This window comes from Silurus aristotelis (assembly GCF_946808225.1).
Source record: "Silurus aristotelis genome assembly, chromosome: 26".
Classification (NCBI taxonomy): domain Eukaryota; kingdom Metazoa; phylum Chordata; class Actinopteri; order Siluriformes; family Siluridae; genus Silurus; species Silurus aristotelis.
In genome coordinates, this window is record NC_139599.1 from 232378 (window position 1) to 244877 (window position 12500).

The 12500-nt window shown below is 44.8% G+C and overlaps 1 protein-coding gene and 1 long non-coding RNA gene across 3 annotated transcripts in view; both read left to right on the forward strand.

Annotated features, from left to right (window-relative positions):
* The first annotated feature begins 777 nt into the window (after positions 1–777).
* Positions 778–12500, forward strand: part of pdha1a (pyruvate dehydrogenase E1 subunit alpha 1a) — a 16887-nt gene continuing 5164 nt past the window's right edge. Inside the window, exons 1-8 of one of the 2 annotated variants that reach the window (XM_083530587.1) lie at positions 782–902; positions 1993–2013; positions 8125–8193; positions 9211–9384; positions 9469–9595; positions 9698–9789; positions 10025–10117; positions 10247–10402. In XM_083530587.1, coding sequence (XP_083386713.1) covers positions 846–902; positions 1993–2013; positions 8125–8193; positions 9211–9384; positions 9469–9595; positions 9698–9789; positions 10025–10117; positions 10247–10402 — 789 coding nt within the window. In that variant the 5' untranslated portion in view covers positions 782–845. Of the gene's footprint in view, positions 903–1992; positions 2014–8124; positions 8194–9210; positions 9385–9468; positions 9596–9697; positions 9790–10024; positions 10118–10246; positions 10403–12500 lie in introns of both variants that reach the window. The other variant, XM_083530588.1, reaches the window with a different exon arrangement.
* Positions 5453–6377, forward strand: LOC310720213. Its single transcript, XR_014531682.1, has 4 exons — positions 5453–5497; positions 5710–5822; positions 6027–6123; positions 6300–6377. It is a non-coding gene; the product is annotated as an uncharacterized lncRNA (long non-coding RNA).

A 12500-nucleotide genomic window follows, 5' to 3' on the forward strand; every position in this document is an offset into this window, starting at 1 on the left:
CTGTTCAGCGCACTTCGAAAGTGATTCGGAACAGAATCCGGACCGCATTTACTCCTCCAGTCCTGCAAGGGGCGCTGTGTGTGTGTGTGTGTGTGTGTGTGTGTGTGTGTGTGTGTGTGTGTGTGTGTGTGTGTGTGTGTGTGTGTGTGTGTGTGTGTGTGTGTGTGTGTGTTGCCATGTTTTGTTAGTGAATCCCCTCTGTGTTTATTATCGCACTGACAGTTTTAAAACAATTCCGTGTTTTATTATTAATCCAATAATAATAATAATAATATTAATTATTATTATTATTATTATTATTATTATTATTATTATTTATCATCTTCACTTTCATCATCCTCATGTTCCCCACTATCACCATCACCTTTATTATCATCATGATCTTCACTTTCATCACAACCCCCTTCATCAATAGAATTATCATGATCTTCATCACCTCTACGTTCTTCATCCTTATTACCATCATGATCTTCATCACCTTTCCTCATATCTTCTTTACATTCACCTTCATCACTATAACGATCTTCATCCCCTTCATTACCATCATGATCATCACCTTCACCTTCATCACCTTCATGTTCACTACCATCACCATCACCTTCATCGCCTTTAATACCATTATGACCATCATCTTTACCTTCATAACAACCACCTTTATCTTCACCTTCCTCACCTTCATATACACCACCATCACCCTCACCCTAATCTCCTTTACCTGCATCACTCCCCTTCTTTGTGCGGATTTCAGAGGGATCGGAAAGGCAACCCGCTGTGTGCGCGTGTGTCATTTAGTTCCCCGGGGGTGTGTGTGTGTGTGTGTGTGTGTGTGTGTGTGTGTTGGTGATATGAGGAAGATGTTGAGTCTGATCTCCACAGTGGTGAGAGGAGGTGTCTCCCGGAATGTAGGTTATTATTATTATTATTATTATTATTATTATTATTATTATTATTATTATTATTATTAATATTTTATTGCAGGTGTGTAAAATGTGCCGTTAAGTTACAGAAAATCCGTAGAGTGACCTTCACACACACACACACACACACACACACACACACACGCGTTACCTTGAGGACAGTGGTGTACAGGAGATGAAATGTGTGTGACTTTACCCAGTGTTTATTAGTATCACTGCTATAGACTATATAGTCTACTAGCTAACGTGAGCGTTGTCATACTGACAGCTAGCCGGCTAAGCTAACACTGACCGTCCTACTGACAGCTAGCCGGCTAAGCTAACACTGACCGTCCTACTGACAGCTAGCCGGCTAAGCTAACACTGACCGTCCCACTGACAACTAGCCAGCTAAGCTAACACTGACCGTCCCACTGACAGCTAGCCGGCTAAGCTAACACTGACCGTCCCACTGACAACTAGCCGGCTAAGCTAACACTGACCGTCCTACTGACAGCTAGCCGGCTAAGCTAACACTGACCGTCCCACTGACAACTAGCCAGCTAAGCTAACACTGACCGTCCCACTGACAGCTAGCCGGCTAAGCTAACACTGACCGTCCCACTGACAGCTAGCCGGCTAAGCTAACACTGACCGTCTCACTGACAGCTAGCCGGCTAAGCTAACACTGACCGTCCTACTGACAACTAGCCAGCTAAGCTAACACTGACCGTCCTACTGACAGCTAGCCGGCTAAGCTAACACTGACCGTCTCACTGACAGCTAGCCGGCTAAGCTAACACTGACCGTCCTACTGACAGCTACCCGGCTAAGCTAACACTGACCGTCCTACTGACAGCTACCCGGCTAAGCTAACACTGTTATACAACAGCGTTACAACTAATAATAATAATGTATATAATTTCAGGGAACATTTAACAAATAGCACAGTTATGGCTAACCGGCTAATTCTTACATTACCTCAGAAATTCATTTACCTCTACAGAGGATAGCAATGCTAACTAGTGTTTATTACTAATCTCTCTCTCTCTCTCTCTCTCTCTCTCTCTCTCTCACACACACACACACACACAAGGGAGCTGAGCTTGTATCTGAGGTAAGACGTCATGTTTGTGCATGTGGTGGTATATGGTGGTATGGTCAAGTCAAGTCAAGTCAAGTTTATTTGTATAGCGCTTTTCACAACAGACATTGTCTCAAAGCAGCTTTACAGAAAACAACAGTGAAGGTGAATGGTGTGCGTTTGTCCCTGATGAGCAGCCGTGGCGACAGTGGCAAGGAAAAACTCCCTTAGATGATATGAGGAAGAAACCTTGAGAGGAACCAGACTCAAAGGGGAACCCATCCTCATATGGGTGACATCAAAAGTTTGGTCATAAATCTTTCAACAATACAGAACAATTTGTGATCATCATAGATCCAGCATCAGCTTCTCCATGCCAGGGCCTTTAAACACTCGGCATCTACTTCTCCATGATCATCCATAGGTCCATAATCTTCACGAGGTGGGACGTGACTGGAGCTGGAGGAACCTCAGGAAGCCTCGGGATGGGGAGAGAAAGAGAAGCAGTGGAGAGGAATTAGCGTAGCTGCTGTTCATGATATTAACAGCACAAGTTGATAATGTGCATGTGATCAGATGTTCTGGAGCACAAGGTTATGATGTGATGTGTGTGATGTGTGTTATGTGTAGGCTTTGCTAAAAAGATATGTTTTTAATCTGCACTTAAACTGGGAGAGTGTATCTGAACCCCGAACACTGTCAGGAAGACTATTCCAGAGTTTAGGAGCTAAATGTGAAAATGCTCTACCACCTTTAGTGGACTTTGCTATTCTAGGAACTACTAGAAGCCCAGAGTTTTGAGATCTCAGGGAGCGTGACGGATTGTAGCGTGTTAAAAGACTGGATAGATACATGGGAGCCAAACCATTTAGTGCTTTATAAGTGAGTAGCAGTAGTTTGTAGTCTATTCAAAACTTAATAGGAAGCCAATGTAGGGACGATAAGATTGGGGTTATATGATCGTATTTTCTTGACCTAGTAAGAACTCTTGCTGCGGCATTCTGAACTAACTGAAGCTTGTTTATTAATGATGCAGGACATCCACCTAGTAATGCATTACAGTAGTCTATTCTAGAGGTCATAAACGCATGGACGAGCTTCTCTGCATCAGATATAGATAACATATTTCTTAGCTTAGAAATATTTCTAAGGTGAAAGAAGGCTGTTTTTGTAACTTGATTGATGTGATTTTTGAAAGATAAGTTGCTGTCTAAAATAACTCCCAGGTCTTTTACTGTTGAACTAGTAGTTACAGAACAACCGTCTAAATGCAGGCTGAGATGCTGGAGCTTCTGTGTACTATTTTTTGGGCAGATGAGCAAAATCTCCGTTTTATCAGAATTTAATAGCAGAAAGTTATGGGTCATCCAATCTCTTATTTCTTCAACACACTCAGTTATGCGAGCTAATTGAGCTGTATCGCCTGGTTTGGATGAAATATATAGCTGGGTATCATCAGCATAACAATGGAAGCTAATTCCATGCCTTCTAATAATATTTCCTAATGGAAGCATGTATATTGTAAAAAGCAGGGGTCCCAGAACTGACCCTTGTGGCACGCCATAATTTACTAGCATTATCCTGGATAGCTCTCCATTTAAATCTACGAAATGGTAACGATTGGACAGGTAGGATTTAAACCAGCTTAATGCCTGTCCCTGAATGCCGATGTAATTCTGTAAGCGATCGAGGAGAAGATCATGATCTATAGTGTCGAACGCAGCACTAAGATCTAGTAAAACTAATAGGGAGATGTAGCCTTGGTCTGAAGCTAAAAACAGGTCGTTAGTGATTTTAACTAGAGCAGTTTCTGTGCTATGATGGGGCCTAAAACCTGACTGAAACTCTTCAAAGATATTGTTCTCCTGCAAGTGGTTACATAACTGGGCAGCGACAATCTTTTCTAAAATCTTAGACATAAATGGGAGATTTGAAATTGGTCTGTAATTCGATAGGGTGTTTGGATCCAGATTAGGTTTTTTAATGAGGGGCTTAATAACTGCTAACTTGAGGGATTTAGGGACATGACCTAACGATAGTGAGGAGTTAATAATATTTAAAAGAGGCTCACCAGCTGTATATAACACTTCCTTCAGTAGTTTAGTGGGAATTGGATCTAACTGACATGTTGTTGATTTAGCTTTCATAATAGCATCATACAGCTCTTCCTGTCCTATACATGTAAAACAGTGTAGTTGTGGGGTTGTTAGTACGATTGTGTCGGGAGATGCTGTCAGAGGTTGAACTGCCACAATTGTTTTTCGAATGTTATCTATTTTTTCAGTGAAGAAATTCATAAAGTCTTCACTACTAAACTGTGATGGAACACATTTTTCAGATCCCTGATTTGTTGTTAATTTAGCGACTGTACTGAAAAGGAACCTGGGGTTGTTTTTGTTATTTTCTGTGAGTTTGCTCAGGTGTTCAGCTCTAGCAGCTTTTAGCGCCTGTCTGTAGCTGAGCATACTGTCTTTATACGCAATTCTAAATACCTCCAATTTAGTTTTCCTCCATTTTCTCTCCAGATTACGTGTTGTTCTCTTTAGGGCATGTGTATGACTATTATACCAAGGTGCAGGTGCTTGTTCTCGAACCTTTTTTAACCGGATGTGGACAACAGTGTCTAAAGTGCTAGTGAGGATAAGGTCTATGTTGTTTGCCATCTCATCAAGATGATCAGCATTTATGGGTTTAATGTGAAACTGAGATAAATCAGGCAGGTTATTTATGAATCTGTCCTTAGTGGTTGGAATAATAGTCCTACCAAGTCGATACCATGGTGAAACACGGTTAATCTGCTCTACCGGTAGTGTGTACAGTAGGAGATAATGGTCTGTGATGTCATCACTCTGGGGTAAAATATCTATATCAGTGACGTCTGCTCCGTGGGATATTATTAAGTCTAGTGTGTGGTTAAAACGGTGGGTTGGTCTGGTGACGTTTTGTTTAACTCCAAAAGAGTTTAGTAAATCGACAAATGATAATCCTAGGGCATCGTTTACATCATCTACATGAATATTAAAATCTCCTACAAGCAGCACTTTATCAAAGCTGATCAGGAGGTCTGAGAGAAAACAAGCAAACTCATGAAGAAAATCAGCGTAGGGTCCTGGGGGTCTGTACACGGTGACCAGAGCGAGATTTCTATGCATGTCTGAAAGTGCAATTTTAAGAACGAGCACTTCAAATGATTTAAAGCTGAATCCTAATCTCTGACTAACATTAAGAGAAGCACTATAAATGGTTCCTACACCCCCCCCCCACGACCAGTCTGACGGGGGTATGGTGTAGGTGGTGGTTGTGTATGGTTGTGAAGGTTGATGTGTTGGTGGTGTAGGTGGTGGTTGTGTATGGTTGTGGAGGTTGATGTGTTGGTGGTGCAGGTGGTGGTTGTGGAGGTTGATGTGTTGGTGGTGTAGGTGGTGGTTGTGTATGGTTGTGGCGGTTAATGTGTAGGTGGTGGTTGTGGAGGTTGATGTGTTGGTGCTGTAGGTGGTGGTTGTGTATGGTTGTGGAGGTTGATGTGTTGGTGGTGTAGGTGGTGGTTGTGGAGGTTGATGTGTTGGTGGTGTAGGTGGTGGTTGTGTATGGTGTAGGTGATGGTTGTGTATGGTTGTGGAGGTTGATGTGTTGGTGGTGTAGGTGGTGGTTGTGGAGGTTGATGTGTTGGTGGTGTAGGTGGTGGTTGTGGAGGTTGATGTGTTGGTGGTGTAGGTGGTGGTTGTGGAGGTTGATGTGTTGGTGGTGTAGGTGGTGGTTGTGTATGGTTGTGGAGGTTGATGTGTTGGTGGTGTAGGTGGTGGTTGTGTATGGTTGTGGAGGTTGATGTGTTGGTGGTGCAGGTGGTGGTTGTGGAGGTTGATGTGTAGGTGGTGGATGTGTATGGTTGTGGAGGTTGATGTGTAGGTGGTGGTTGTGGAGGTTGATGTGTTGGTGCTGTAGGTGGTGGTTGTGTATGGTTGTGGAGGTTGATGTGTTGGTGGTGTAGGTGGTGGTTATGGAGGTTGATGTGTTGGTGTTGTAGGTGGTGGTTGTGTATGGTGTAGGTGGTGGTTGTGTATGGTTGTGGAGGTTGATGTGTTGGTGGTGTAGGTGGTGGTTGTGGAGGTTGATGTGTTGGTGGTGTAGGTGGTGGTTGTGTAGGTGGTGGTTGTGTATGGTTGTGGAGGTTGATGTGTTGGTGGTGTAGGTGGTGGTTGTGTATAGTGTAGGTGGTGGTTGTGTATGGTTGTGGAGGTTGATGTGTTGGTGGTGCAGGTGGTGGTTGTGTATGGTTGTGGAGGTTGATGTGTAGGTGGTGGTTGTGTATGGTTGTGGAGGTTGATGTGTTGGTGGTGTAGGTGGTGGTTGTGTATGGTGTAGGTGGTGGTTGTGTATGGTTGTGGAGGTTGATGTGTTGGTGGTGTCTGGTTCCTCTCAAGGTTGTCTGGTTCCTCTCAAGGTTGTCTGGTTCCTCTCAAGGTTTCTTCCTCATATCATCTAAGGGAGTTTTTCCTTGCCACTGTCACCACGGCTGCTCATCAGGGACAAACGCACACCATTCACCTTCACTGTTGTTTTCTGTAAAGCTGCTTTGAGACAATGTCTGTTGTGAAAAGCGCTATACAAATAAACTTGACTTGACTTGACTTGACTTGGTGCAGGTGGTGGTTGTGTATGGTGTAGGTGGTGGTTGTGTATGGTTGTGGAGGTTGATGTGTTGGTGGTGGTTGTGTATGGTTGTGGAGGTTGATGTGTTGGTGGTGTAGGTGGTGGTTGTGTATGGTGTAGGTGGTGGTTGTGTATGGTTGTGGAGGTTGATGTGTTGGTGGTGCAGGTGGTGGTTGTGTATGGTGTAGGTGGTGGTTGTGTATGGTTGTGGAGGTTGATGTGTTGGTGGTGTAGGTGGTGGTTGTGTATGGTGTAGGTGGTGGTTGTGTATGGTTGTGGAGGTTGATGTGTTGGTGGTGCAGGTGGTGGTTGTGTATGGTGTAGGTGGTGGTTGTGTATGGTTGTGGAGGTTGATGTGTTGGTGGTGGTTGTGTATGGTTGTGGAGGTTGATGTGTTGATACAGTCAATCATCTGAAGGTGGAGCTCAGCTCAGAACACCTTACTGATAACATGCCAGTATGTGCAGGTGTTTGTGAGGCCTATGTAGTGGGTAGGGGGTGTGGTTTGGGACACACCCACATGTGCAAGTGTTTGTGTGGCCTATGTAGTGGGTAGGGGGTGTGGTTTGGGACACGTCCACATGTGCAGGTGTTTGTGTGGCCTATGTAGTGGATAGGGGGTGTGGTTTGGGACACACCCACATGTGCAGGTGTTTGTGTGGCCTATGTAGTTCGTAGGGGGTGTGGTTTCGGACACGCTCACATGTGCAGGTGTTTGTGTGGCCTATGTAGTGCGTAGGGGGTGTGGTTTGGGACACGCCCACATGTGCAGGTGTTTGTGTGGCCTATGTAGTGCGTAGGGGGTGTGGTTTGGGACACGCCCACATGTGCAGGTGTTTGTGTGGCCTATGTAGTGCGTAGGGGGTGTGGTTTGGGACACGCCCACATGTGCAGGTGTTTGTGTGGCCTATGTAGTGGGTAGGGGGTGTGGTTTGGGACACGCCCACATGTGCAGGTGTTTTTGTGGCCTATGTAGTGGGTAGGGGGTGTGGTTTGGGACACGCCCACATGTGCAGGTGTTTTTGTGGCCTATGTAGTGGGTAGGGGGTGTGGTTTGGGACACGCCCACATGTGCAGGTGTTTGTGTGGCCTATGTAGTGCGTAGGGGGTGTGGTTTGGGACACGCCCACATGTGCAGGTGTTTGTGTGGCCTATGTAGTGCGTAGGGGGTGTGGTTTGGGACACGCCCACATGTGCAGGTGTTTGTGTGGCCTATGTAGTGGGTAGGGGGTGTGGTTTGGGACACGCCCACATGTGCAGGTGTTTTTGTGGCCTATGTAGTGGGTAGGGGGTGTGGTTTGGGACACGCCCACATGTGCAGGTGTTTGTGTGGCCTATGTAGTGGGTAGGGGGTGTGGTTTGGGACACGCCCACATGTGCAGGTGTTTGTGAGGCCTATGTAGTGGTTAAGGGGTGTGGTTTGGGAGTAATGACCACTCGAGAATTTTTCAACAGTGCAGAACCCTGGATTTGTGTGTGTGTGTGTGTGTGTAGGGGAGCAGAGTGATTGTGTCAGCGAGGACCTACACAGATTTCACTCCTCAAGCCACTTTCGACATTAAGGTGACACACACACACACACACACACACACACACACACACACACAGAAGAATGTATTTGATTTTTTTTTACTTTAGCTTGTATTAAACTAAATATCAAAATTTTTCTATCATAGTTTTGAAAGGTCACGTTGCATGGAAAATATGTAGTATACAGAGTTGAGGACATTTGGGACCTTTTTTTTTTTTCTTTCAACAACAGGAACAAAAAATCTTAAACTTTTCCCCAAAAAAACATTCAACTTGTGGCATTAAAGAGGAATGATTATGTATCTTGTTAATAAAATACCTATTTGGAAGATATAAAAAAGTTTTAGGCAGATCAAACTTTTGTATTATTTCCTGGAAACTAAGTATAGTGTCATTACTAAATAAATCTCCCACCGTACACAAACCTTTTGTTGCCCAAACTTTGAATCCAGCATCCTGAGTCCCAGGTGTAAAGTTAGTATTACACATTTAAGGGCAGTTGTCCGGATATTTAGGCCTCAATCCATAGCCAAGGGTCCGACTTTTCATCTGTGAACCAGAACATTGCTGCCCAGTAAAACCATTTACGATTAGGCAGCTGAAACCCTCCACGTTCATATGGTAAATACAAAAGAGAGCCTCAGTCTGGGACGCCGGTTTACCCAAATGAAAATTGGAAAAAATCTTCCTCATATTAAAAAAAGATGTTTGTGGCGGTGAGAAGAACCTCCTTGTATTGGGATAAAAATTCGCTCTTTAGACCGTTTATAGCCGAGAGAATTTCAGTTATCGGGTTGAGTTTCAGTCTCGGAGTTAGCAATAGCGCCAGCTTGTAAAGCATCTGATTCAAAAGTGAATCCTAAATCATCCACAGCCGAATCCATGATATCTTTTTATCTCTCCTCCTCTGTGGTCTCGAGGACATGCTTACTGTATAAGTATTTTGGTATCAGGTTTGGTAATTATGAGAATCCACAGAGAGCGTTGAGAAGTGCGACTGTTCTCCCTGTTGATTGGTTAAACGAGATGTAAACCACAAATTCTTTGCAGAAATGTGAGTTGCATAAGCTGGAGGCGGGGCCTCCGGAGAAGGCGGTGCTAACAAGGGAGGAGGGGCTTCAGTACTACAGAACCATGCAGGTGATAAGGAGGATGGAGCTGAAGGCTGACCAGCTCTACAAACAGAAGATCATCCGCGGTTTCTGTCACCTGTACGATGGGCAGGTATGCACACTCCACACACACACACACACACACTCTAACACATGGTAAGCGTCACTGTAATACACACACTCTTTGGTGTAACAGGAAGCGTGTGCAGTGGGAATCGAGTCTGGAATTAATCATACTGATCACCTGATCACAGCGTACCGTGCTCACGGATACACACTCACCAGGGGCGGCACTGTGCGTGAGATCATGGCTGAGCTCACAGGTAACACACACACACACACACACACACACACACACACACACACACACAAAGACAGAGTCATCAGACCCAGAAATGGTGGTGATATTTGTGTTTGTGTTTCAGGTCGTCGTGGTGGTATCGCAAAAGGAAAGGGCGGCTCTATGCACATGTATGCCAAAAATTTCTACGGAGGAAATGGAATTGTTGGAGCGCAGGTGAGATTTTCACACAGACCCTCAGAACCAGAAGTGAGGGTGGGGGTGATGGTGAAGACAGGGGTGAGGGTGGGGGTGAAGACAGGGGTGAGGGTGAGGGTGGGGGTGATGGTGAAGACAGGGGTGAGGGTGGGGATGAAGACAGGGGTGAGGGTGAGAGTGGGGGTGAGGGTGGGGGTGAAGATGTGTTCAGGGAGACGTGTTTTTTTTCTAATCTGTACGTTGTGGTTTTCAGGTTCCTCTGGGGGCAGGAGTCGCACTCGCCTGCAAATACCAGGGAAAGAACGAGTTGTGTGTCTGTCTCTATGGAGATGGAGCGGCCAATCAGGTGAGACCTGCTGACTCTGCCCTCTACCCTATACTGACCTGCTGTGGTGGGCACCACTCATCATACTGTGTGTGTGTGTGTGTGTGTGTGTGTGTGTGTGTGTGTGTGTGTGTGTGTTTGTGTGTACAGGGGCAGATATTTGAGACATATAACATGGCGTCCCTGTGGAAGTTGCCGTGTATATTTATTTGTGAGAATAATAAGTATGGTATGGGGACGTCTGTGGAGCGAGCAGCCGCCAGTACTGACTACTACAAACGAGGAGACTTCATCCCCGGACTGAGGGTAACACTCATACAGACACACACACATATATACAGTGAGGAAAATAAGTATTTGAACACCCTGCTATTTTGCAAGTTCTCCCACTTAGAAATCATGGAGGGGTCTGAAATTGTCATCGTAGGTGCATGTCCACTGTGAGAGACATAATCTAAAAATAAAAATCCAGAAATCACAATATATGATTTTTAAACTATTTATTTGTATGATGCAGCTGCAAATAAGTATTTGAACACCTGTCTATCAGCTAGAATTCTGACCCTCAAAGACCTGTTAGTCTGCCTTTAAAATGTCCACCTCCACTACATTTATTATCCTAAATTAGATGCATCTGTTTGAGGTTGTTAGCTGCATAAAGACATCTGTCCACCCCATACAATCAGTAAGAATCCAACTACTAACATGGCCAAGACCAAAGAGCTGTCCAAAGACACTAGAGACAAAATTGTACACCTCCACAAGGCTGGAAAGGGCTACGGGGAAACTGCCAAGCAGCTTGGTGAAAAAAGGTCCACTGTTGGAGCAATCATTAGAAAATGGAAGAAGCTAAACATGACTGTTAATCTCCCTCAGACTGGGGCTCCATGCAAGATCTCACCTCGTGGGGTCTCAATGATCCTAAGGAAGGTGAGAAATCAGCCCAGAACTACACGGGAGGAGCTGGTCAATGACCTGAAAAGAGCTGGGACCACCGTTTCCAAGGTTACTGTTGGTAATACACTAAGACGTCATGGTTTGAAATCATGCATGGCACGGAAGGTTCCCCTGCTTAAACCAGCACATGTCCAGGCACGTCTTAAGTTTGCCAGTGACCATTTGGATGATCCAGAGGAGTCATGGGAGAAAGTCATGTGGTCAGATGCAACCAAAATAGAACTTTTGGGTCATAATTCCACTAAACGTGTTTGGAGGAAGGAGAATGATGAGTACCATCCCAAGAACACCATCCCTACTGTGAAGCATGGGGGTGGTAGCATCATGCTTTGGGGGTGTTTTTCTGCACATGGGACAGGGCGACTGCACTGTATTAAGGAGAGGATGACCGGGGCCATGTATTGCGAGATTTTGGGGAACAACCTCCTTCCCTCAGTTAGAGCATTGAAGATGGGTCGAGGCTGGGTCTTCCAACATGACAATGACCCGAAGCACACAGCCAGGATAACCAAGGAGTGGCTCTGTAAGAAGCATATCAAGGTTCTGGCGTGGCCTAGCCAGTCTCCAGACCTAAACCCAATAGAGAATCTTTGGAGGGAGCTCAAACTCCGTGTTTCTCAGCGACAGGCCAGAAACCTGACTGATTTAAAGAAGATCTGTGTGGAAGAGTGGGCCAAAATCCCTCCTGCAGTGTGTGCAAACCTGGTGAAAAACTACAGGAAACATTTAACTTCTGTAATTGCAAACAAAGGCTCCTGTACCAAATATTAACATTGACTTTCTCAGGTGTTCAAATACTTATTTGCAGCTGTATCATACAAATAAATAGTAAAAAAAATCATACATCGTGATTTCTGGATTTTTTTTTTTAGATTATGTCTCTCACAGTGGACATCCACAAAATAGCAGGGTGTTCAAATACTTATTTTCCGCACTGTATATACAGTGAGGAAAATAAGTATTTGAACACTGCTATTTTGCAAGTTCTCCCACTTAGAAATCATAAAGGGGTCTGAAATTGTCATCGTAGGTGCATGTCCACTGTGAGAGACATAATCTAAAAAAAAAATCCAGAAATCACGATGTATGATTTTTTTAACTATTTATTTGTATGATGCAGCTGCAAATAAGTATTTGAACACCTGAGAAAGTCAATGTTAATATTTGGTACAGGAGCCTTTGTTTGCAATTACAGAGTTCAAACGTTTCCTGTAGTTTTTCACCAGGTTTACACACACTGCAGGAGGGATTTTGGCCCACTCCTCCACACAGATCTTCGCTAGATCAGTCAGGGTTCTGGCCTGTCGCTGAGAAACACGGAGTTTGAGCTCCCTCCAAAGATTCTCTATTGGGTTTAGGTCTGGAGACTGGCTAGGCCACGCCAGAACCTTGATATGCTTCTTACAGAGCCACTCCTTGGTTATCCTGGCTGTGTGCTTCGGGTCAT